This window comes from Pleurodeles waltl, chromosome 7 (assembly GCF_031143425.1).
Source record: "Pleurodeles waltl isolate 20211129_DDA chromosome 7, aPleWal1.hap1.20221129, whole genome shotgun sequence".
NCBI lineage: Eukaryota > Metazoa > Chordata > Amphibia > Caudata > Salamandridae > Pleurodeles > Pleurodeles waltl.
Window position 1 is genome coordinate 551,206,952 of NC_090446.1, and position 27,240 is coordinate 551,234,191.

The 27,240-nt window shown below is 48.0% G+C and overlaps 1 protein-coding gene across 2 annotated transcripts in view; it reads right to left on the minus strand.

Annotated features, from left to right (window-relative positions):
* Positions 1-27,240, minus strand: part of LOC138304332 (integrin alpha-M-like) — a 628,283-nt gene that overhangs the window by 36,839 nt on the left and 564,204 nt on the right. For both annotated transcript variants that reach the window (XM_069244296.1, XM_069244297.1), the window contains 2 exons: positions 14,617-14,724; positions 5,068-5,151 (listed from right to left, as the gene is read on the minus strand). In XM_069244296.1, coding sequence (XP_069100397.1) covers positions 5,068-5,151; positions 14,617-14,724 — 192 coding nt within the window. The remainder of the gene's footprint in view (positions 1-5,067; positions 5,152-14,616; positions 14,725-27,240) is intronic.

A 27,240-nucleotide genomic window follows, 5' to 3' on the forward strand; every position in this document is an offset into this window, starting at 1 on the left:
ATTTGTTTATCTGTATGGTTGGGTCCAAGGGACTCCCACAAGAGTCTTGCAGGAGCACCAATTCAAAGATAAATCTTTCTACGTAGGAGCAGGGAGTATTTATTTTTCTCTTTTGGCCAACTCGCTCCTGTGAGAGTCAGATTCCCACGGAGGAGTGCTCTGATTGGCTGCCCACAACATGAGAAAAATGTTGCTAAAAGCCTTATAGGACTTGGGGACTTAGTTCCCTGTCCTGGAGTTTAAAAAAAATAATAACAAAATGGGGCAGGGTAGGGAGACCCTGCCCTCGTGGACCCTGTTGAAGGGGACCCAGAGAGACACAACTTGGGGCCCAAAAATAAAAAAAAAGATATATTGGCAATTTTTGCGCAAATACTGTGCCACTTCTGCAATATCATGGCAAAAAAAAGAAAAAAAAAGAAAATTGCTGCCTGCCATTTTTTTAAAACTATTTTGGGGAAGAAGCATGAGATCACCCCCCTCCCCTCCCTGAGCTGATTTTGGCCACAGTGACCCCATCTCCCAGGGCCAAGTTTTAAAAAAAGGGGAGGGGTCATACAGCCATCATTCCTGAGCCTTTGTAGGCCTCCGGGGCCCCATGCCAGGGGGGCAATTGGTGTCAAAAAGGGGAGGGAGCTGTGTGGTCCCCCTCACCTCAACCTTGAAACGCCCCAAAGACCACATTCCCCAGGGCTAATTGATGTCAATAAAATGTGGAGGTGCCACACAGCCCCCCCCTCTAGCCTTTGCACGCCCCTGGAAAACCAACCCCAGAGTCAAAATTAACTTTGAAGGGAGGGGGCTACACAGGCCATTCCTCAAAATTCTAACGGCTCTGAGGTCCCCATTACCTGAGGCTGGTCATGTATTCTGTCCCAGAAAACCCACCCTCGGAAAGAGCAGTTTCCCTGCCTGCAGTGATGGGGGCAGGGAAACATGTATTTGCTCCTGCCTAACTAGAGCATTTTGAAATCTCGCACCAGACGGTGACAAACATGCCTTCCTTGCCTGTAGGAGTGTAGGGCAGGAAAGACAAGTCTGATCCAAGCTGGCGGAACATTTAAACATGCTCCTACCAGCTGGAGCAGTTTTATGTTCTCTTTCCCTGCATGCACTCCTGCAGGCAAGGAAACAAAACAGATATTGCTCTCACCCAGAGGGAGCTACCGTAGCTAGCTGTTCCCTCTGTGCGGGGGCAATGCTGGCTTCGGCACCATGTAGGAAATTCACTGGGACTGTAAGGGCTCTGGGACTCCCCACTGTCTCCAACGTGGGGCACCCACCTGTGACTCCAGTGGATAGGGCCCTAGGGGCTCCAGAAGGCTCGGGAGTCACATGCCCCTTCTTTTAATTAAGCAGTTGGATACAAGGAGATTGAGTCCCTGAGGCCTAATAAGCCACGGGGATGGGGCTCCGCAGCCCCCGTTTCTTTCTTAAGGTATTTGGCTCTGGGTATTGGGATCCCGGGGCCTAAAAGGCCTGAGGAGGGGCGCTGCATACCCGGCTCCTTTCAAAGATCAGCCCTGTAAATTAGGTCCCTAGGGCTCAAGAAATTCCTTTAATTACGCAGTTCAGCCCTGTGGGATTGGGGACTTGGTGAGACAGACCACATAGTACCCCTTCCCTTTATTTGCTTTTATCCCTGGGGAATGGGGCCCCCCAGGGTCTAAAAAAGCTCAGGGATGGTGGCTGCGCGGCACCTCTCACCATTTTTTATTGCATTTTGCTGCGGGGATGCAATCTCTGAGGCCCAGTAAGTCTCAGGGAGGTGCGAGCTCCCTCTCCTTAGAAATGTAACCTGGGGAATGGAGTCCCTGGGGCTCAAGTAGCCACCCCACTTAATTAGCAATTTTGGCCCCAGGGCATTCGGTCTATGGGGCCTATTAAGGCTCAGGGAGGGGAATCACACACCACTGTCCCCTTTATTAAAAACATGGCCCCAGGAGATGGGATCCCTGAGGCCCATTTGGGCTTGGGAAGAGAGTCACATGCCCACCTCTCCAAATAGTAAGGTATTTCTATTAATCATTATTATTAATTATTAAGGCTGGGGGTAACGGCCCCCTCCTTTAATGTTAATGTATTTGGCCACGGGGATAGTTTCCTTGGGCCTCTAAAGGCTTGTGGAGGGAAACCATGTGTGTCCCTCCCCGATAATATATTTTTTTAATCCAAGGGATTGGGTCCCCTGGGCCAATAGTGGACTGGGAAGGGGGTTGTACACACCTTCTCCCCTTTTTATAAACAAAGGGCCCCAGGGTCAGTACCGGCTTGGGGAGGGGGCTACTTGAACCCTTCCTCTAGTGATGGTTTAGGTGCTTGCGAGGGGTATAAACGCTGGGCCTGGCTACAGGCCAAGTCCTGTGGATAGCCCCATGCTGGGTACGAAGGCCCTGTGTGGTGAGGGGTTGCTTGAATGCGAAGGTTGGTCTCTGGATCTGACAGCAGTTCATACTGTGCAACTGAACATGCAGCGCACAGGGTCAAAGGTCGAGCATTGGCTTTACATAGGGTAATAAAATATCACTTTATGTTAAAAAAAACTAGACATTCCTTGAAAAAACAAAGGTGTTAAAGTAATGACATAGGGGGTACCGCCGCCCGCCTCGCGGGAACCGCCATATGGCCGCTCCGCGGTCGAAAGACCGCGGAGGCCATTCAGGCTTTCCCGCTGGGCTGGCGGGCGACCGCCAGGAGGCCGCCCGCCAGCCCAGCGGGAAACCCCACCCCACGAGGAAGCCGGCTCCGAATGGAGCCGGCGGAGTGGGTATGTGCGACGGGTGCAGTTTGCACCCGTCGCGTATTTCAGTGTCTGCATTGCAGACACTGAAATACACAGTGGGGCCCTCTTACTGGGGCCCCTGCAGTGCCCATGCCATTGGCATGGGCACTGCAGGGGCCCCCAGGGGCCCCGCGGCACCCCCTACCGCCATCCTGTTCCTGGCGGGCGAACCACCAGGAACAGGATGGCGGTAGGGGGTGTCAGAATCCCCCATGGCGGCGCAGCAAGCTGCGCCGCCATGGGGGATTCCAAGGGCAGCGGAAAACCGGCGGGAGACCGCCGGTTTTCCTTGTCTGACCGCGGCCAAACCGCCGCGGTCAGAATGCCCAGCGGGGCACCGCCAGCCTGTTGGCGGTGCTCCCGCATCCCCGGCCCCGGCGGTCCTTGACCGCCGGGGTCGGAATGACCCCCATAGTTAGGTGTCATAACAAGATCTGATTTAAAAAACAAAATCTTAGAAATTCATCAAAACAAAGTTACAGTAGTAGATGATGTAATTTTTTTATGTCACCAGTGATGTTACAAATGATGTCATAGAACATGTCATATGGAAGGTCATAAGCAGGGCATGGCAGGGGTTATAGTTTTAGTTAGCTGTGCTAACTATAACTGGTGAATTTCTGTGTTTTTTTAGTTCTAAGCGTTAATGTTGTCACAGATATAATCATCTATATATAACGTTACATTAATCTTTGTTCGTTTTTGTTTTGTTTTTTTCAGTGAATTTCTAAGGTTTTTTCTAAATAACAAAAACACACCTTTTTATCTCAGCTGGCCAAAACGTTACTTTAACCTTTGTTTCTTTTGTGAATTTCGAGGCACTTTTTTAACATAAAGTATCATTCTTCTGAAAGACTTGAAGGTTAAAGTCAAGCCAATACAAGCACACCTTTTAAATGGATGACATCAGTAAAAGTCCTGATTTATATTATATGATATTTATTTTACGTGTATTTGTAAAGTACACTATCACCTGCTGGGATATCCAGGGCCTGGGCAGGTGCATGTGCCTAGCCCTGCATTTTGGTAAGTTGGTTGATTAAAATACCAGTTCCTAAACTTCTTATGGAATTCAAGAAGAGAGGAGGAGGCTCTCTAGTGGAGTGGAAGGCTTTAGGAGTGATGTAAGAGAACGGCTGTCCCTCTGATCTGGTTTTGTGTGTGTGGCATGTGTGCGAGTAGGAGTCCTGCAGACCAGAGGTGTCTGGATGGTTGATGGAAGGAGATTCAACTGTTCAGGTAGGTGGGACCTGGAGTGTGTGTTGCCTTGAATGTGTATGGGGGGTGTTTGAAATGAGTATGTTTGTGTATTGGGAAGCCCCTGAGGTGAAGTGTTATGTGAGAGTTCTGTGTTGGATGTTGAGTCTAGCTGCTGAGTTTTGGGTGGTTTGAAATCTTTTAGTGTATTGCTTGGTGATGAGATTTTCCAATCCATATTTCCTAGAAGACTTGCAGCCTTATTTATGCCTTGCCAGGCAACTCACTCTCCTGCCAGGGGGTTGACCATCCACTCGGGCAGAGATCTGGACTCTGTATTTAGGAATCCCTGCTTACATATCTCTCTGATATGAAGGGACATACCGTCACAGGGGCTCTATCCACAGGGGTGAAATTTGACGAGTAGGTTCCATGTTTAAAACACCAGCCTTGTGACTTATTTTGTTCAGATAAAACAAACTCCCAAAGCAGGAGTTTGTTTTTTCTGAACAAAAAGTAATAACATCCCAATGTGCAAGGAGTTATTTTGCTGTGGGAGCTGTTACCATTTAACTCCATGGTTCCATCCTATGGGCTGACATGGGATAGGAAACTCGGTTACAGTCACACTAGCCTCTGTCAGGGACAATCAACGTTGTGACCAAGCTGTCATGTGGTGAGCTGATTTCTAGGACAAGGATTACCGCCGGCAGAGTCTACAGAGGCTCCATGAGTGGAACCTAGTGGTTTTCCTGACACAAAATAGGGCATGAAAACCACAAATCTCACAGGGCAGGAAAGACACCATTTTAAGGCATTCTTATACAAAAATCCTAAAAAAAAACCTTATGTACAAGATATGTTTTTTCTGTAATGGCATGGTATCAGAGGGGCACCTAGTGATTATAAAAATTGTAATCAATTAGTCATTCAAAAAATTGCTAAGGTAAGTAATGCCACAATGGTTTGGATGTGAGAATTTTATGAAAAAAACAGAAAAAGGGCCACATCTTCTGTTCCTCCCTTTGAAATTCTGCCTGCATATGACACTTCAAAGCCACTAAGTGTATGAGGACAATTATACTTACCACGATAGGACGAGTCTTCATCTTCTCTGCAAAATCTGGAGCGCCCGGAGTTTCTCTGACAGCTTTACATATAACTGACTCATTCTGCGGAAAATGATCACAGAAGAAAGATTCTTTACCAGTGCAACACATATATTGCCAGTGATCAAGAAGTAAAATGCATGATCAAGGCTAGACCAACCTGAAAAATATTCAGTGTGCTGTAACTGTACACTAATTATCTTTTCTAGGGTTGTGGTTGGTTTGTTGACCAAAAACAAGTTCCTCATGGGTAGCTGAGCAGTTTTCATCTTGGTAGGCTGTCCCATCCTGTATCTGGGGTATAAGTGGGCTTAAATATAAAAGGATGGAAGGTCTTTATGTGTGCTAAAATACGCTAGGCATAGCCAAGAAGCAAAGCTAGTTAAAAGGAGCCACAAATTCAGGGCAAGATAGGCTTTTTATTTCACCAGACTTTTTCCTAGAGGGCTGGAGTCCTGAAGGGTCGTTCTTAGGGCAGACGGTTGCTCATGGTGCCTCTATCTCTTTCTCCAGCTCTCTGAGGTTTAATGTAGCAGACAGTGGAGGCTTCAAGTGAGAGGGACAGAAAGGGAAGGTGGGGTAAGGTAAAGATTAAGTGATCAGTGAGGGAAAAGGCAGAGAGGGAGAGAGAATGAGAGAATGGATGGATGGAAAGAGAGCGATTGCAGGAGATGGCTACAATGGGTCTAGTGTGATCATTTTTGGCAGGACTGCTTTGGTTCCCCAGTCCAGCCCTGAAAAAACATTTTAAAGACTAAGACAGCTGTAAAGGAGACAGTACCTTCCTTTAGAAACTACTCACTGGATATTATGAGAGAATAAGTAATGGCCGGTTTGACATATAATATAGGTGGGACAGTCTTCACATTTGAGTTAACTTTTGAAAAACAGGGGTTGGAGAAATCCTAAAAAATTATGTTTAATCCTACCCTGTGCACTCCAACAAATTAAGGAGATATCTAGGCGATGCCCAGAGGAAGTTTTATTCTGTTGAGAACTGATTCCCTCCCCTAACCAGGACATATCTTATTCTGATCTCCCTTTCCCAATATAAAGCCTTGGTTTAAGGTTCAGACATTTGGGTTAGTATCATCTTAACTCGATGGGACAGACTGGCCAAGGGTGAAGCATGCCACAACTATGTGGGTGAGGCCTTTCCGTATATAAACTACATATGTTCACCTAGGGGGAAGAATAGTGACTTGGGAAATAGGAGGGCACTCTTATTGAAACTCAAGGGTGTGAATCAGATGCTCGGTCTACCTGCTTGTGTAATGCAAGTACTACCTTAGGAGAGTGTGGGGAGTGCTTAAATTTCCTACCTCACTTTTTGTGGTTCTATTAACCTTATTGACACTTCTCAGAAAAAGTTTTCTCGTTTTATTTTAGGGAAGCTGTTGGACTGAGCCAGGGATCACGCTATCCTTTCAGACATGCAGGCGGGATTTAGAACTAGGACCAGTGCAGTGGATCAAATCCTTTGTTTCTGCTGCCTTTATTGGTAAACAGTAACGCTTGACAAAGGCCCCTTATATGGTTTTTGTTGATTTGAGATCAGCGTTTCATTCTATCCCCAGAGAGAAGCTGCGGGAAGTGTTGAAGCAGTTGGCAGTGTCTCTGCCAAAGTCTTGTCTGTTTTAATTAGACGTCATGCTTGTAATACAGCTTGCTTCAGATATGGAAACAAAGGCGAGCTCACAGACTCTTATAAGATTGCAACTGGTGTCCTTCAGGGCTGCCTGTTGGCATGGACACTGTTCTCGCTTTACATCAGTGAATTAGTAAAAGCCTGACTTTCCCAGTAATGATGCACCTAAACTGGGTCTACATAAAATCTTGAGCATCTTTTTGCAGACGACACACTTTTAATTTCTAAAACCCAATGCGGTGTGCAGGCAATAGTAGATCGCTTCTGAAGTTTCTGTAATGCCAAGGGACTTGAGCTTAACATTAATAAAACTAAATTTATGGCATTTAGGGCCAGATGTAGCAAAGGATTTTACCCATTCTGTGTCTATGGAAAAAAGTGTTTGTATGTATGGCCCTTAATCCCTATAGATCAAGTAGGGAGAATATCCCGGTGCAGGGTGTGCCTCTAGAACAAGTTCAGAAGTTTGTTTATCTGCTGGTCTGCCTATTGCAAAAGATGAGTTGGTCTAAGCTTATTGGCAAGAGCGCCTTGAAACTCAAGAGAGAATTGGGTGCCGTGATTAAAATGCTCAAAAAAGCCCAGGCATGTGTTCTTGCTCCAGCAGAGGAGATATACAACTTAATAGTTAAATGGTCAGTCATGTATGGCACAGAGCTATGGGGCTATGTGAGGGCAGATGATCTCTGCACAGTAGAAAATAGGTTTGTTAGGAGCCCTCTCAAACTCCTGCAATGTGCTCCCCATCTTTCTCGATTTATGGATATCGATATCTATCCAAACAACCTTAGTGCTATGCTCTGACCCATTATATATTGGCAAAGGCTCTGGATCACAAAGAAGCTGGAATCCTTTAGAGTATCGATAATGGCACCATTAAAGTCCCCTGGCTGTGAATAAAACACGTGGGTGGCATATATTAAATCTACGTTCTATGAGGTATGTCTTGGGTTTCTGGCATTATGCGCTTACTCTACATATATAACGCTCAGACATAAGAGAAGTGATCTTACTGCGATGTAAACATTCTTGCATGCGGCTTGGCTTATTCGTAACCATATTTATCCGAAGCTGAATGCTTGACATATTTATGATAGAAGCTGTTATTTTCTATGGTCTCTTTATCAACAATCTTTTTGCACCAGCACTTTAGGTTGAATTTTATTGATTACTGCTTTTTTTACATTCATGTCTTTTATTGTAGCTAAGACTTTATGAGTTTTACTTAGTGTTAGTTATCAGTGTGTTCAATGCATTTATAGATAGTCCTATTCTGTAGAGATGTTTATACCAAAGTATCTAAGGCTCTATTTTTTAGAGCGCCAGCACCAGCACTTTGTATCTGATTGATGACACTTTATTTTTAATCATTGCTGTAAATAGTATTTTTAAACGTTCATATTTTGATGAATGTGTGTTTATGGACTGTTGCATCTAAAATGAACAGCTTTGATGGTGATGATTAATAATTCACATGCTTCTGATAGGTAAAAACTGGAATCTGGAAACAGTAGGCGTTCACACATTTGAGTCCTATGTAGCAAGGGGTGTTACATTTTCAAACAACGAATTCTGGATTTCTTGTTGGAATTGTACGCTGGTATCTTTGGCTGATTTGACATTTTTGACCATGGTGGAAATGTGAATTAAGCCTGTGCAAAAAAGTGCAACAGGAATCTTCTGCTTGAACCAGTCTCCTGCTGGTATCTTGTGTAACATTGTGCCTTTTTATTTGCACATATTCTAAGAGATACTGGCAATTCATAATTCTTGTGACTTGTGTAATTTTGCATAATTTACAGAATATTTCAAAAAGATTTGCTAAAACAATATGTGATTCTTAACACCTCTAGTTTAAGCATCTCTATATTATCTTTTTTCAACATATTGTGCGAAGTTAACTGAGATTTCATGGAAGAGGATGGTCTTTCATATTTTAGGGGCATATTAATAATGCCCTAGCACCACCCTGCACCACATTAACATCATTATTATTGACATTAATGTGGCCCAACAAAGCCGAAATCCCCCCACCGCATTTACAGAGTGGCACAATGCATGCATTGTGCCACTCTGTAATCCTTTGCACTACATTATACCTGCTCCAGGCATAACGTATGTGAAGTGGGTATTCCCCCGTTAGGAGAGCCTGAAAAATGGCAAAAGGAAATTTATGAGATTTTCCTGCGCCATTTTTTACAGCACTTTCAATGCCTGCTCAAGAGGAGGTGTTAAAAGGGGGCTTCCATTCTTTAAAATGAGGCCCTATGTATTCTGCAGGAGTATCGCAAATATTTTGGCGCTACTCCTGCAGAGTACCTCAATAGCATCAAGAGAAATGATGCTATAGCCCCCTACCCTGCGCCATGGTGTGCCATATTTTAAATATGGCACAGACATGGTGGAGGTAGGGGGGTGATAAGGAACGCAGGGAAAGTGGCGCTGCCCTTGGTGCAGCGCCACTTTCCATAAATCTGCCCCTTCGTTTCTAATTTGCTGTGGCAAAGGCCTTGTTGTTTTAGTGGAAGGTAAAACTTCTACATGCATATTACTTCAAACAATTTATGCTATGACTCCTGATCATAACATCTCAATAAAATATTACAAAACACAAAGGTCTAGTAGTCTACTTATATTATCATTTATATACCAAGCCAAAATTCAAGCAAGGCTGCCTTTAAAATTGCACACAAGGGGGCCAATATGGCGCCCGTGCAGTAGCAAACTCCTGGAGATCTGCTGCGCCACAGTAGAGAAAAAGCACTGGAGGTGCTGCCAGGCCCCTATTGATAGCCAGGCCTCCTTGGAACATCAGGAGGATACAGCTGAGCAGAGTGAATGGCTCCAGAATGTGAGAAGCAGCAGAGGGCGGTGGCCATAGTCACAAGGAGACGGCTGCCGCCAAACCAAAATGACAGCCACCTGGTGAGAGACAGTGCCTGACCTCCAGGGGAACGTGAGGCTTCATGCAGCTTTCACTGGCTTGCTGTAGCCCCACGGGGACCCTGAATATAGCTGGCTCACTGCCTGACTTCAGACATTGAGGAGCTAAAAGTAAAGCAGCACGGTGCCGCCTGAGGAGCCAGAACAGTGCTGTGCCAAGTAACTGCCGTGGGGGTCTGCACAATTCTACCAGGCGGCACGGATCTTATCAGTCTCAAAAGGTGAGCATGGGAACATAATTCACTGGCCTTTGTTCAATCTGCCCACTAAGGCTGGTACACCTTCTGCTCGGATGGGGGAGAGGCCTGTGGCAGAGATTTGAATCCCCACAAGGCACGAGTTGCCCAACTGTCCGGCCTATATAAGGGGATTCCTGGTCACACCATGCGCTTATGCCAGTGGACATAGCAAGTGCCATTTAATTACCCTGATGCCTCGTTTTCAGACATGAGCGGTGATGAGAAACTCTCAGCAAGCAGGTCTCCTCGACCTGCCACACAACATGCCCTAACCAAGTACAGAGAGAGAACCTTCATCCTCCACCTGAGGATGGTGAAGGTTTGGAGTGTGCAGCACAATGCACAGTTTAAAGAAAGATGCCTCATTAAAAGAGTTGCTGTGAAAACCCCATGCAAAAAAAGGCAAACAACGCTCTGATTCTCTGACACCCACATCCCTCATGGCGTCTACATCTCTCTCTGAAAATCTGCTGGCTGAGGAACTGGTGGCCCGTACATTCCTGGAGACTCTCATTGGGATGCTGAGAGAAGACATTGCAGCCCTTAAGCAAGAGCTGGTGTCAGAAGTCAAAGAAACCAAGAAAGAATTGGACGACATGGGGCAGCAGATGGACTCACTTGAGAGATGAGGAGATCAAAGAGAGGAGGAGCTCAATAATTACCTCTGCAAGCTGCTGGAGTTACGGGACAAGAATGAGGACCTGCTATACTGCCTGGAAGACCTTGAAAACCGCTGGCACTACTCCAATGTATGTATTAAAGGTGCTACACCCCAGGTGGATGTAGGAAAACTGGAGGAATAAGCAATGAGACTCTTCCAACAGATAGCATCAGAGTTGAAGACAAAATCATAACATTAGACCACACTCACAAAGTGGGCAGGCTAGCTAGGACCCCTGCCTCAATTCGTATAAATAAAAATAACTCATTATGGCAGCTGTAAGAGACAAATCCACCATCACCTTCAAGGGAGAAAAACTGAGTATCTTCTAGGACCTCTCTGCAATCACCCTCCAGCAGTGCTGTGCACTACGGCATGCTACCACCTTTCCCCGTGACCAGGAGATTTGCTATAAATGGGACCATCCCTTTCAGCTTATATTTGTCTGGAATACATGGCACCCTAGCATAGACACACTCTACCTTGGGCTTCGACATTCTCACAGAAGATGACACAGACCTGCATAAGCTACACTTTTCCACAAAGGCTGTTGGAGGTCCCGGCGGCAGAAGCGAGCAGTGAAAAAAACTCTGACAATACCTTCAGACCAGCTTAAAGGAGCAGACAGCATTACTGCAACAGTTCCAACAGCATGGCAGTCCCTTAGAAACTGAGGATGATTGACCTCAATGTTGCAGCTAAATAATGACGATACCACTGTCTAAAATGGTTTCACCATTCTACTTCTTCATTGATTTTGGCTCGGGGGTACTGTTGCACTGGCATTGCTACTTGTGCCTGGAGTGGCGGAGATCCCCTCCCTCAGACACCAGGATATTGAACTGACTTGTCACCGAGGCAATGGACCATGACCATGTGGCAATGTTGGGTCCAGAGAAAGAAACCTTGCTAGTTTATTGTTGTTTTTGTTTTTTCTCACCCTTCTGGTTTGTTGTTACCCCTCCACCCACATCCATTGTGCTGAAGGCAGCTTTGCAAAGTTGATGAGTGACATACTGTTCCTTCAGTATCAGATATGGACCATCCTCCTTGACAGGCCATGCTCTACTGACAGGCTGGTTAAATTATTAAAATACTTAGCCTAAATGTTCGAGACTTAAACTCCCCTGTGAAGCACCTGGCATTGCTCTCCATGCTCAAAGAATCCAAATGTGATATATGTCTCCTTCAAGAGACTCATCTACTCAGGAAGGACTGGCCCTGCCTGTGTTCCTGCTAGTTTGACCGCCAGATTTTCTCTTCAGGTCTGCAGAAGCTAGCTGGGGTGGCCCTGTTCTTGGTCATGCACTTCCCGAGATGCATACTTCAAACAGGAAGAAATTCATGGTAGGATGCTGTTGCTTCGCCCTGTTCTTCACAACTATACATTCATGATAGCTACGACCGACGCCCCTAATGACCACCAGGAAGCATTCCACATGGATGTTATGGGACGTGTGATGGCGTCTCCTGATAAGGACATAAGGTTGGGTGGCGATTTCATTCTGGTACCCAATACCCTCATAGACCGTTTGGCCCAATGGATAGGGCAAACTGGGGGGGGGGCGGGGGAGCTGAAACCATTGATAACCAGGGATTGTTTACTTTTTTATTTTTTCACAGGAGGGGAGTGACCCCTTAGGCAAGGGTCACTCCGCTGTGGGCAAATTATTTTTAGGCCATTTCTGCCCCCCTTGAGGGCAGATCGGCCTATCTTTTTAGGCCAATCTAGACACCAGCGATTTTTTTTTTTGTCAGTTTCATGCAAGGGGAGCGAACCCTTAGGCAAGGGTTGCTCCCCTTGGGGGCAAATTTCTTTTAGGCCATTTCTGAGAAAACAGTAGGCAACAGGGATTAAAAAAAAATGTTTTACAGAGGGGGAGTGACACCTTAGGCAAAGGTCGCTCCCCTGGGGGAAAATTTTATTATCGGCCATTTCTGCCCACCTTGATTTCTATTAGGTCGATCCACCCCAAGGGGGGCAAAACCCATTTAGGCACCAGGGATTGGTATGTGTGTGTTTTGTCTGGGGGGAGCAGCCCCCTCGGAAAGGGTCACTCCCCATTGGGGCACATTACTGTTGGAAAATTTCTGCCCCCTTGGGGGCAGATCAGCCTATTTTTGTAAGGCACTCACCAGAGACCAGGAAAGAGGGTGGGGGTATGGCCATAGCCCTACCCCAAATAAATGGGGACAAAGTTGTTTTGGCCACCAGTGGGCATATTGGATAATTACCCCCGATCCACTCCCCAAGCCAGAGCAGGCGTTAAAAGGGGCTTCCATTATTTAGAATGGGCATCTATGTACTTTGCAGGAGTAGCTCCAACATTTTAGCGTTACTCCTGCAGAGTACATCAATCACATTGAATGACGCTATTGCCCCCTATCCTGCGTCATGGTGTGCCGTATTTTAAATACAGCACACATATGGTGATGGTAGGGGGCACTACAGGACGCAGGGAAAGTGGCACTGCACTCGGTGCAGTGCCACTTTCCATAAATCTGCGCCATGGTCCATGGGAATTGCCACATTAACACCACATTTGCGTCAAAATAAACACCACAAATGTGGTGCGAGGTGGCGCTAGGGACTCATAAATGTGCCCCCAGGGTGCATATTTATACAATGTTTTCTCCGCATTTGCATCATTTTCTTTTCACAAATGCAGCGGAAACTAACTCCATATTTATATTTGGACACTAGACCTGTCTAGAGTCAAAATATTAGAGTTTGCACCATTTCTTGGATGCATCAACCTACCTTGCTTAAATGAGATACAAGGTAGGGGTTTCCATCCCAAAAATGACACTATCCCCATAGCGCCATATTTATCCCCCCATGCTGACGTACGGGTGGGAGGCGGACCCATATAACGGCGCTAAGCTTGTCTAGCACCATTATTTAACACCTGGGCATTAGGGGACCTGAGGACCCATTTACATGTTCAAACACCATGGAATGGGTCCACAGGTGCCCACCCCAAGCCCCAGGAACACCCCCACCCACATCAGAGGGGCATGACAGGATGGGGAACTCCATCTCATGTAAGTAAGGTAAGTATAGGTTGGTTTTATTTAAAAGAAATTCTAAGTGCCATTCGAGGCCCTGACATGAGGCACTGGGGACAATGGCCATGCCCAGGGGACACTGGTCCTCTGAGTTGGCCATTGGGGTGGTGGGGCATGACTCGTCTTTGCTAAGACAGGAGTCATGTTTTTGGATGTTTGTGCATCTGAAAATGACACAAGGCTAGTTAGCGGCAAATTTTTTGCCTCCACCCAGCCTGGCGTCATTTCTAGATGCAAAAGTCCCTTCACCCCTACCGCCACTCCCCCCGGCTAGCATCTTTTTGTTTAGATATTAGCCCAAGCTTAGCGCCAGCTTGTGTCATTCTATAAAAACAGTGCCCGGCTGGCGTTGTAAAATGACGCAAGCAATCAATCCCTTGGCAGTTTGATGAATCAACACCCATGATCAGTTTGTTTTGCTTTGAGATTGTTTTGGAGGGTTCACCAGTAGTTGCTGATGTAAGGGAAAGTTGTTTTCATCACTCAAACACAAAAGACAGAAGGCCTATTCTGGTGCCTGATGTTCAGTACTGATTGCGGTCATGTCAATACCAACAATTTCATATGCAAACCAACAGCAATGGTTATTATTATAACAGATTATAGCAAAAATCTGTGGCTTGTGAAGTTCAAAGCATATGTAAATATAGAATGGCACTGTCCTTCTTTGAAAATAGCAAATGAAAAAAGTGACCAATCTTAGCAACTAGCCTTTAGTATACAGAATAGCTTTAGACATAATGTATGAGACTGTTAGTTGAATGTTACCTAACATTTCTCTTGCCTTTTCAAAAGATGTAATATGTGCCCATAAACATCTTTCCTAACTCCTTTTAACTATTTTAAATCTGTTTTCATCAATATGCTGTAATATTTTCCTTTTACACAGTGATAGTATGTTCATTGAATGCAGATAATAGTCTAGATCTGACAGAATTCCTCTCTCCCTCTTTAGTACACATCAATACCTTCTGTATGAGAACATCCTCTGTGTTCCAGACCTGGGCAGTGCCAAGTTCCACTGGGAACTGCAAAGTGACTACGACAGGGAGATCTCGCTGCCCTAAATTGTTTACCTGAAAGACAAAAAATTTTGTTAAGGACTCTTATGATCAATTTAGTTTAAGTATCAAGCTTCACTCCATACAATGGACACACAATTAGGCTAGTGTACCCGCACTCAGTTTTTTCTTGTGCATGGGAACATTGGAGTTGAAAATCTCATAAGGCTTTACCTGTAATAGCAATCACACCTCTTTTCCTGTCCTTGCCCAAGCACTATATTTTGGCTTGATGGAAGCATGTAATTCTCCCCCATGCCAGGGCACCTTTATCCCCATCTCTCAACCTCCCTCAACTTCCTTCCAGTACCTGCTGCCCAGCTCACATTTACTACCTGCTCAGAGCAGAGGTAAATGTTAGTGTTAATTTACCAGAGGATTGAAAACCGTGAAGAATGGCACCCAGTAAAACTGGGTCTGCAGTTAATCCCCATTCCAGAATTAATTCACAGTTGTGTGGCTCTCATGGGGTGTCACTCTAGAAGATGTGCTACCCGCCAGGCTCTAAATGCAACCCTCTGTTTTTTTCCTGTTGTCCCTTTTAATGGGTCAGGACTATTAGGTCACATAGCTAGCTCTCTGGAATTCAGAGTAGCACCAAAAACTAGGAAAACTGGCAGGCATATCATAGGACCTAGAAAACCCTGGAAGCCTACTAGATTTGACTGTAGTACCTTGGGTTAGCCAGGAACACAGTGAATTAGTAAATGTCTCTGATTTTGGTCAATGCATTTAAGGTAACCTTTTCACAAGAGATCTGATCCCTCACCCATGTTTGCCAAGTGCTCAAATAATGTTTTGTGTTATATCACCACCAAGTTCCCTAGAATTTGAGGCCCTGATTTATCATTTTTGGTGCAAAACTGCACCAACTCAGTTTTGCACCAAAAAGTTTAGCACCGGCTAGCACCATTTCTGTGCACCAGCCGGGCACCATATTTATCGAATGGTACAAGCCGGTGCAAAGTGTATGCTAGTGGCAAAAAAAATGGCTTTGGTTGGGTATGGAAGAAGGGGTGTTTGCATCAAAAAATGGTGTTAGGCAGGTTAGAGTAAAAAAATGACTCTAACCTGCTTAGGGTCATTTTCTGGCGCAAAACCATCCATACCACATGACTCCTGTCTTAGAAAAGACAGGAGTCATGCCCACCACCCCAATGGCAAGCACAGGGGACCAGGGTCCCCTGTGTATGGCCAATGCAACCAGTGCCATGAAGGGGGGCCACATCAGGGCCCCCAATGACACTTTAAAGAATCAAATAAAATACTTACCTGTTCTCACCTGTACTTACCTGGGGTGGGGTCCCCCATCCTCCACTGTCCCTCTGGTGTGGGTAGGGGTGTCCCTGTAGCCTGGGGAGGGCACCTGTGGGCTTATTCCATGGTGGGCTTATTCCATGGTGTTCCATTATGGAAATAGAGCCACAGGTCCCCTAACGCTTCCCCTGACCCAAGCTTTGCCCCATTTTTTGACCCCTCCTCCCTCCCGTGCACCATTTGTGCACAGGAGTATAAATATGGTGTTAAGGCCATAGAGTCATTTTTTGCACGGGAACGCCTACCTCGCATCTCATTAAGGCAAGGTAGGTTTCCACTTCCAAAAAATGACTTTAACTCCATCAATTTGGCGCTAGACGGGTCTAGCACCAAAGTATAAATATGGAGATACTCTTGCACCGAATTAGAGTGAAAAAATGATGGTAATTCGGTGCAAACAAAGTATAAATATGCCACTCAGTTTCTCAGTATTGTGTCTATTTTTCACATTCACAATGCCCCACCTTCTCTACCTTTCCGTCTTTTAAAATGAATAGCTCTGTTCAAGTATTGGTTGTATAATGTTGCACTTTTATGAGACACATTACACCTCCTGGAGCAAGTTTTGGCTGCTCATCCAAGTTACAGTTCGTGAGTCAGAAGTAAAGGGGAATGACTCACTATCCAAGTGGTTTCCAGGTGCCATCCTTAGTAGTTACTGAACACAGGACAGGTAAGATGGCTTCAAGCCTAGAATTTGGACCCTACTATCTGTCTCACAAGATAGGTTAGTTTTCAAAAACATGCAAAGGAAGAAGAAACATCAACAAAGCTCTTTTTACTAAGGAGACTTCTGCCATCTTGTAATTCAGATTACGTCACTTGTGAGATACTAAAGGCTGCAGTGAAGAAGTACAAATTTTGGTGACAAAACCTGTTGATAAATGTAGATGTAGATTAGAGTAGGCACACGGTACCAGTGATGCGTGCACACTTTGAAATTGTAGACATACTATTTCTCACTTTACAATACCAATGGGATACCACTGGATACTGAAATATTTCCCAATTCCCAATCAAGAACAAAGGAGTGATATTCTCCCTTGTGCTAGTGCCCATGGACAATGATGGAATTTCGGGTTTCGAGAAGCTTGATCTTCATGGTACCTGTGAGATCTGCACTCTGTCTTACTATTTAAGCTTTTCTGGTGTAGAGTCACTAGGGCATGGATCCCTTCATAACCAAATACCCAGGAAGACAAGTGAGAATGAAAAAGGCAATTAGAAGCACCAGTAAACCTAAATCCTGTGTGCCCTGTTTGTATAGATAAACTGACATATGAATGAATGAATCAATGAATGAATCTTTATTGCATGATTAATTAAAATCGTTACAACATATTAAAATAATAAAAGAGAAGAAAATAAAAGTAAAAGGCACGAAATACCCTTTAGATGCCAAAGCTGATGCCTGATCATAGCACCTTCTAACTAAATGCAGTAAAATACTATAAAACCGAGAAGATCGCCCCACCCTGGGTTTCCCAACTGTTAGACACAAGCTGTTACATAAGTGAGTACCTGTAATGCCACCTTCTGTGGGCACCAACTAATTGTTCGCCTGTTGTCCCAGAGCCATATTCGACATTCCCCGGGGCCAGCGCAACAAGATATACACTAGCCAGGGAGCTGCTGTGCATAAAGTACCTCTCTCAGCTCATCATCCAGGGCCATTGAGTGACAGAGAGGGATAGCTTGGGTGGCAGGAGCCATCTTGTCAGAGCCGTTTTTTTAAGGGCCCCCCTCCCTCCCCAAATACACATGCTAGTTTGGCTTCTTGCCTGGCGTGAGGCTAAACATAGCTTATAAAAGAATTTTCCAAAACTGGCTAGTTCCATGGGGACCACTGCAGTGAAAATAAGACTTAAAGCTTTGTTACATGTTCTCACCCCATCTTTCAAGAACAGAGGTTTTAACAGCAGGTGCCGTTCAGACGCCAAGCATGGACTACAGCATACAAGATGTTTTATCGATTCAATATGGTATTTACACAGCGTGCACAACGTGCATTCGTGCACGTGCCATTGTGTAATTTTCCACTTCCATCGATATTCCCAGGCTGGTAAAGTTAAAAAGGCGCATCTGCAGAATTTTCTGGAACACTCGCTCTTCTAAAGGTGCTTTTACATAGGGCTGGCCTTTGGTGGTTGCATGCGATTCATACAAGCCATCAGCTCCACAGATATCCCTGACTATTAAAGTATCTTTGGCTCTAGAAGCTTGCACACCAAGCTCTTTCAGCTTTTTCTTCAATACCATTTTCGTGATGGCAGGGTCTGAAGAATAGGAAGGGGCCTCATATAGATGGCCCAACTACTTGTTTTATTTTTGAAAACTACTTTCAAGGTCCCCCTCAGGCTATATGCCTCTCCCCTGCTGACATTTTGGTAAAGCTTTATCATATCCATTTGCACATTAAATCCATACTTTTAATAACTAATTCTAAACGTATCCCTGCATGCCTTGTTGGTCTGGGGATCTTGAGAATCCTTTTGTAAGTTCTCATCTGGGCATTCTCTAGAGTGGCTGGCAATTTGCCCGGAAATGCCAAATGGCCGTAGGTAATTGTGGGTAGCAATTTTGCTCTTATCACCCTCCCTAGAGGCTCAAATAAGGGTGCTTTAAGCAGTTGATGGAGTTTTTCTAATGCATGGGAGATTTTCACTGCTTTGGAAGTCAAGGCCGTTGCCTGGTGTGTTGTTCTCCTCGTATTTGATAGCCAGACCCCCAAGTAGTGATATTTATCTTGCAGCTATATGCTTAGAGGTCCAAGTTTCCATCTTCTATGCAAATGTTTTGATTGACGACTGAAGACCAGGACTTTAGTTTTTTCTGCATTTGCTTTTAAAGCATTTCTTTCATTGTAATCATGCAATATGTCAAGACCCCTTATGATCTGACATATTAACTTGAATTTCCCTGCATGATTTGTGGAAATCAAAGGTTGTTAACAGTACACCAATTTCAAAGTAAAGAGTACAATTTTTTTTTTGACATATCAGAAGGGTGGGATAAAGTATTTCCACTGATGTGGCAAGAACACAACAACCTGGCCCGCTCCACCACCTTCCCCCAGCGAACGCCTCAGCACTTCTGTAAACTTCTCCACCACAGGTAGCTTCAAGCCATACTAAATGCTGTGGGATTCTTATGGTCTGAGCTCCTCCCCTAGCTCATCAGAGAGGAAGCAAAGGGCTGAAACTTTCCTGAAACAAGCAGTAACTGTGAGAAACCATTCAACTTATCAGAAGTCTCTATATGGAGATTTACCCATTTAGTCCCCTATTATGAGGTAGGAGTAAATATGGCTGCAACTACTGTTTCTGACAAGTGTCTTGCTGTCATGATTCGACTTCCCTTACCGCCTCTGTTGGATGTAGGTGGAGTATGGCTTCAGATCTTGTACGTTCTGGTCTGGCCAAGACAAGGGCGACTCCTTCTGGTAGCCACGGTGCTGCTGGCAAGATGAAAACCCAAGCAGTCCGTGCCCTCTAGAAGGAGCTCCAGAGGAAAAACCACTGGGGAAAAAACCTCCAGAAAGAAGCTCCAGAAAATCAGAAAAGACACAGTAGAACTCAGGACTCCAAGAACTGGAACATCAGGAAATTGAAAGGAAAACCAAGCAGAAAGCAATCCACAGCAGGAACAAACAGGAGTGAGGACCACCAAACCAGAGTGTTGCAACACAAAGACGAAAGGAACTCAAGCCCCTTATATGCCAGTAAAACAGGAAATGAACAAACAGGAAATGGAAAAACTCCATATTGAGTTTGGAAATTATCATAGGGCAAAATAGGAGAAACACAATCTTGGAAAGGTACTAGGAAAAGGAAAGAGCAGTGCATGCTGGAATAGACAAGCATTCTGGGACCAATAAAGCTTTGCCCCCATGATCAAAAGGGCAGACAGATGAAAGCCAAGAAAATAGATAAGTATTATATATGCGATGCAAGGGTCCCCTTGATGCGAAGGCAGAGCATGCTGAGACTGTGGCAAGATCTGCGATCTGACCCCGGGCCGTCCGAATGTGCCACCGCACAAAAGTTGGACACTGTGGGTGAACAAACGTCCCACGGCAGGCCAGACGCAACAAAAAGCGGCCTGCGGGATGAGAATGGGGGGCTGCGGGTGGATTACCGACCTGCAGCGTAACATCTGCACACTTAAGGGGTCATTACAACATTGGCGGTAAAATCCGCTTACCGCCGTGCAGAAGACCGCTAACACACCGCTGCGGCAGCGGAAATCCGCCACAGCTATTACGACCCACATCTCGAAATCCGACAAAATCCAGACACTCACACAAGTCCGCTACACCAAAGGTCAGTGATAAACTGACGAAAACAAAACCTCCACCGTCACGCCAACAGAAATACGCCCATGCTATCACGACCCAGGAATACACGCGGCGGTCTTTCAACCGTGGTATTCCATTGGCGGTACACACTGCCGTGCTCAAAATACACACACACATACAAAACACCGCCACATTGGACAATTCGAAATACACACACCTGATTCACATCCACACACCACATCCACACACCCAATACAATATAAAACACACACCCACATCACCCACAAACCCCTACTACCAAAATAATTCCAAAAGAAGGCCAGAGAGACACCACCATCCACAAACTAGCAGCCACAGGCACTCAACACCATCACCCACACAACTTCCACACACAAAACACCACACACCACTACATATCACCACACTTATCACCACACACCCCACCCCACACATCACCTACACCACCCCATGGCACAGCAAAGACACCCCAGGTTCTCCTCGGAGGAGTTCAGGGTCATGGTGGAGGAAATCGTCTGGGTAAAGCCACACCTATTTGGAGCTATGGCGAAGAATATTCAACAGGGTCAACGCAGTGGGACAGCACCCAAGAAATAGGGACGACATCAGGAAGAGGTGGAACGACCTACGGGGGAAGGTTCGTTCCGTATTCTCAAGACACCACCTGGCGATACAGCGGACTAGTGGCGGACCCCAACCTCCTCCCACACAACTAACAACATGGGAGGAGCAGGACTTGGCGATTCTGCATCCGGAAGGCCTCGCAGGAGTCGGTGGAGGAATGGACTCTGGTAAGTCAAACCTTTAACTATCATATCCCCCACCCTACCTGCATGCTATCACAGACCCCCACCCTCGCCCCCGCCCCTATCACTCCAACTCCTCACAAATTTACTAATAACACAAACCACACATCCCAACACCAAGCCCTGCATCACACAACAAAACATGGACACCCATCACTAAAGCATGCCCACTGCACATACCCATAACACCTCCCTCAACGATCATCACACAAGCCCACACACAGGAATGCTAGCACTGGGGTACACGGTCACCCACCCATTGCACACCATGACACACACAGATGCAATAATCATGCTTTTACACCCCTGCAGGACCACTACCCAACGTCACCAGACAGGAGGGTCCAGACATCTCCACCCCACCCACAGAAGAGGCCCACTGTGATGACAGCAGCTCTGTACAACTGGATCCAGATGACCAGCCCGGACCATCGTGGGCCTCGGGACAGTCGGTTCCCCTCACACAGGCACAGCCCACCACAGACCTTCCACCCTCTGGTAACACCAGCACAGCACCCACCCAGCGGGCCCATACCTCCGTCCCCAGGACACGTCAATCAGCTGTGTGTCCACAACTACAGGGAACCCAGGATAACCCACCACCCCAAAAAAACAGGGACCTGGGGGCAGTGGCAGTGGGCACACGGTTAAGGGGACGGAGGCACAGGAACACGGGGGAAGTGGGAGGGCTGCCGCGCGACAGGGGGCGGACAGGCCAAGGGAACAAACTCTCCACAAGGCCCTCTCCTCCATCATGGGAGAATACCATCACTCCCAGGAGACGATGGCAACGGTCCTGGCCAAGTTTCAGGAGACCCAGCGCATGCAGGAGGAACAGTATTTGGGGTTGAAGGAGGAACTCAGAACCATCAGCTCCAACCCTGGGCACCATCGTAGGGGTGCTGAAGGAAATACTTAACACCAGGAGGGACACTGTGGCACTCCAAGGGGCCCCTGACACTAGCATGGACGATGAACTGCCCACCACCTCCGCCGGCGCTAGTGGACAGAAGGCACCACCACAGGACCACCACACCAGCACCCCACCCCCTGCAGACGGAGAACCACCCCGCAAGCGGTCCCTGAGATCCAGGAACAAGACAGAGCACGATGCCAAGACCCACGCCAAGAAATGAGACCACCCTGATTGTCAAACCACTGTCCCACTTTGTAACCCCGTCCATATTGGAACTGCCCCAGCTCCACTTCCTATGCCCATATGGGCAATGCATATGTGTGACTAATAGACTGGACTCTGCCATGGACATTCCTCCACCATCACCCCTCACCATTTTACAACCCCCCTCCAATATTGAGCACTTCAATAAACACCCTTGAAGCACAAAACAATCTGGAGTCAGTCTGTGATTTCGAAAATGTGTATTAGCAATGACAGTGACAAAATGCTTTTTCAAATGTAATGTCAACATACCTATGTCACACATCTCAAGTCCATGAGGAATCTAAGCAGATGACACACGTTGGAAACCACACCTGTGAAACCGTAAGGGAAATGTACAACTCAGTGACCATATACTGGTTGAAATCGACAGACAAGATAGAGGTAGAAGTGTTAAAGTACTTGTAGTAGGCAGGAATGTTTTCTCACCTGTGTGTCACTGGAAATATTGCTGGATAACTGAGTCCCTGTTGTCAATGTCTTCTTCCTCTGCTTCCTCCTCATCACTGTCCACAGGCTCCACAGCTGCCACAACACCGCCATCTGGACCATCCTCCTGCAGAAAAGGCACCTGACATCGCAAAGCCAAGTTGTGAAGCATACAGCAGGCCACGATGATCTGGTACACCTTCTTTGGTGAGTAGAATAGGGAACCACCTGTCATATGGAGGCACCTGAACCTGGCCTTCAGGAGGCCGATGGTGCGTTCGATCACCCTCCTAGTCCGCCCATGGGCCTCATTGTAGCGTTCCTCTGACCTGGTCCTGGGATTCCTCACTGGGGTCAGTAGCCATGACTGGTTGGGACAACCAGAGTCCCCTAATAGTCACACCCGGTGCCTCTGGAGTTGACCCATCACATAAGGGATGCTGCTATTCCGCAGGATGTAGGCGTCATGCACAGAGCCAGGGAACATAGCATTTACCTGGGAGATGTACTGGTCTGCCAAACATAGCATCTGTACATTCATGGAATGATAACTCTTCCGGTTCCTGTACACCTGTTAACTCCTGTGGGGGGGGGACCAGAGCTACATGGGTCCCATCAATGGCACCTATGATATTGGGGATATGTCCAAGGGCACAGAAGTCACCTTTCACTGTAGGCAAGTCCTCCACCTGAGGGAAAACGATGTAGCTCCGCATGTGTTTCAGAAGGGCAGACAACACTCTGGACAACACGTTGGAAAACATAGGCTGGGACATCCCTGATGCCATGGCCACTGTTGTTTGAAATGACCCACTTGCCAGGAAATGTAGCACTGATAGCACCTGCACTTGAGGGGGATTCCTGTGGGATGGCGGATTGCTGACATCAGGTCAGGCTCCAACTGGGCACACAGTTCCTGGATTGTGGCACGGTCAAACCTGTAGGTGATGATCAAACTTCTTTCCTCCATTGTCGACAGGTCCACCAGCGGTTGGAACACCGGAGGATTCCGCCATCTCCTCACATGTCCCAGTGGACGGTGCCTAGGAAGGACAACAGCGACTACAGAGTCAAACAACTCGGAGGTATGTACCCACAGTCTACACAGAACACCATTCATACACAAAATGTGGCCTGTATTTGTGTTGTGAGACAAGGCCTAGGTATGTGTGACGCAGTTGGTAATTAGGCCATGTGGGCCCCTGAAATGGCGGCTGCCTGACCTCTAAACTGGGACAATGGGATGTGAGGTAACTGCGCTGGCGTTGTACACCGTCGCGGTAGGTGGTCGAAGACTGCTGCGCAATGCTGCATTGGTTAACATTGGACCCTATGGGTCCCAGGAGCCAGTGATGGTACTCACCGCCGCGGACGTGACCGCCGCGGTTGTGACCGCCATTTTCTAGCTGTTCAACAGGAGAGGACCTACACTGCAAGTGCTGCTGTGACCTCGGTCTGGAAGAGACAATGGCTCTTGCGTCTGGGGAAAGGGCCCCTGCCTTCACTGCAGAGGAGTTGGAGAAGCTCGTGGACGGGGTCCTCCCCAGTACACGCTACTCTATGGTCCTCCAGACCAACAGGTAAGTACACAGGGAGCACGTTGTATGGGCTATGCCTGTGTGGAGAGGGCTGGTTGTAAGAATGAAGGGGGCACAGTTCTGCGTGCATGAAGGACTGTGAATGCATGTGCCACACTGCAAGGGTAGGGATGTGGGCCACTCACTTAGACGGTGCAGTTGTTAATGACTTCTCTACTTCCCCTGTACATGTCATGTAGGTCAGCGCCCACCAGAAGAAGGATATTTGGTGTGCCATCGCCAAGGACGTCTGGACCCTGGGGATCCACCACAAACGGAGCACCCACTGCCAGAAAAGATGGGAGGACATTCGCCGCTGGAGCAAGAAGACGGCGGAGGCTCAGCTGGGGATGGCCTCCCAACGTGGGAGGGGTGCCCGTCGAACCATGACCCCCCTGATGTTCCAGATCCTGGCGGTGGCCTACCCTGAGTTGGATGGGCACTTGAGTGCATCACAGCAGACACAAGGGGGTGAGTACAACATCATTTAGCGGAATTTGCGCACATTGAAGGAGTCTGGGTGGGGGAGAAGGGCTGTGGGTTTCCCTAGGCCAGGGCGAGTTCCGTAGGCTAGGCCCCTCCGTAATGCAGGCCATGTAGCACCCCACCCCACCTCTGTAGAGTGCCAAGTACAGGTATTCATGCCCCTGTGTCATCTATGTGTGCAGATGTCGTCCATAGCCATGTAGGCATATCCCAGGAATTGCATCTGTAGAGCCCAACAGCGCGACGTAGTGCAGGTGGCTGCTGTGTCTGTATTGTCCGCCAAAGGTAGCGGTAAGCCATGCACTCAACCTGTCTTTCTTCTGTCGTCCCCCCCCTTTTTGTGGTCTCCCTGTTCTTGTGTGCATTAGCATCATCAGGTGGAGGTACAGTGGCACCGGAGCACGAGGGAGCTGCATCCCACATGGCCATGGAGGGCCACACCATGGACTGAGAATACACCAGTGGGACGAAGGGCGAGGGGAGCACCACCACGGTCACAGGATCTGCAACCAGCGACACGGACTCATCCTCCGATGGGAGCTCCCTTGTGGTGGCAGCAAAATCTGTGCCTCCCACTTCTACAGGTACAGCCGCCACCCCCCCACCAGCACCGCCCTCCCAGCAGCCCCTCAGCCTTCGCCCCGTGGCCGCTCACCCGGAAGGTGGGCATCACCTTCGCCCCAGGCACCTCAGCCCCTGTCACCTCTGCTGCCCTCAGTGAGGAGGCCATTGACCTCCTCAGGTCCCTCACTGTTGGGCAGTCTACCATTTTGAATGCCATCCAGGGTGTAGAAAGGGAATTGCAACACACAAATGCATTCCTGGAGGGCATTCTTTCTGGTCAGGCTGCCCTTTATCGAACCCTGCAAACTCTGGCCTCAGCACTGATGGCAGACATTGTCCCTGTGTCTAGCCTCCCCCCTCCAACTTCCTCCACCCAGACCCAATCCCCTGTACCGCAGCCTATCCCAAGCACACCATCAGACCAGCCTGCACACACCTCACCACACAAGGGAAGCTCAGGCAAACATAAGCACCACACATCCCACAGGCACTCACACAAGCATCACACACATACAGACACACCAACATACACTGCCTCCACTGTGTCCCCCTCCTCCTCGTCTCCCTCCTCCCTCCCAGTCTCGTCTACACTCACACCTGCATGCACTACCACTACAGCCACTACTTCCCGCACCAGCACTCCCACCACCACATCCCGCTCACGTGCATTCACCACCCCCACTACCATTTCCACGTCCCCTGTGTCCTCTCCCAGTGTGTCTGTGACGCCCCCTTCGAAGATACACAAACTCAGGCACACACCCACCCAACAGCCATCCACCTCACGACAGCCTCCAGCCCATGCACCTGCACCCAAGTCCACAAAAGTTACACCTCCTACAACCACTACCTCTTCCTCCACTCCCAAACCCCCTCCAGCTACCTGTCCCAATGTCTCCCAAAAACTTTTCCTGTCCACCCTTAACCTATTTCCCACCACCCCCCCACCATACTAGCACCTCAGCCAACAAATCTCCGGGACCAGTGGTGCCTGTTGTTACAGGTATGTGGAGTGCACCGGCCACCAGGCACAGCCAGTCCCCCCCCCTGTGAAGCACCAGAAGTTGGACAGTGCCCAGCGGGAGAGGGGGAAGACTCCAGCCACTAAAGCCGCACACAAGGGTCCCGGGGGCGTGTTGACTCAGCTGTGACTCCTCCCAAGGTGGGGAAGGTCCAGAAGAAATCGCCAAAGTCTGGGAGGAGCAGCACGGCGGAGAAGACCGCCATCATCCCCGCTGCCCAGGAGGCCACCACCAGCCCCAGAGTCACTGGCCAGGAGGCCACCGCCAGAGTCACTGCCCAGGAGGCCAGCCCCATTGTCACTGGCCAGGAGGCCACCGCCAGAGTCACTGCCCAGGAGGCCACCGCCAGAGTCACTGCCCAGGAGGCCCCCGCCAGCCCCATTGTCACTGGCCAGGAGGCCACCGCCAGCCCCATCGTCACTGGCCAGGAGGCCACCACCAGCCCCATCGTCACTGGCCAGGAGGCCACCGCCAGAGTCACTGCCCAGGAGGCCAGCCCCCTCGTCACTGGCCAGGAGGCCACCGCCAGAGTCACTGCCCAGGAGTCCCCCGCCAGCCCCATCATCACTGCCCAGGAGGCCACGGCCAGCCACAGCCCAGCTGGCCAGGAGGGCCCTGCATGCCACAGCCCAGCTGACCCATGAAGGACCGCCAGCCACAGCCCTGCTGGGCAATGAAGGACCGCCTTGGCAAGGACCGCTGAACAGGCCAAGGACCATTGAACAGGGCAAAGACCGCCATGGAATGCACCACTGAACAGGTCTGACACTGGCAACTCAAGCACCGCTGAAGAGGCCAAGGACCGCTGAACAGGGCAAAGACCGCCATGGAATGC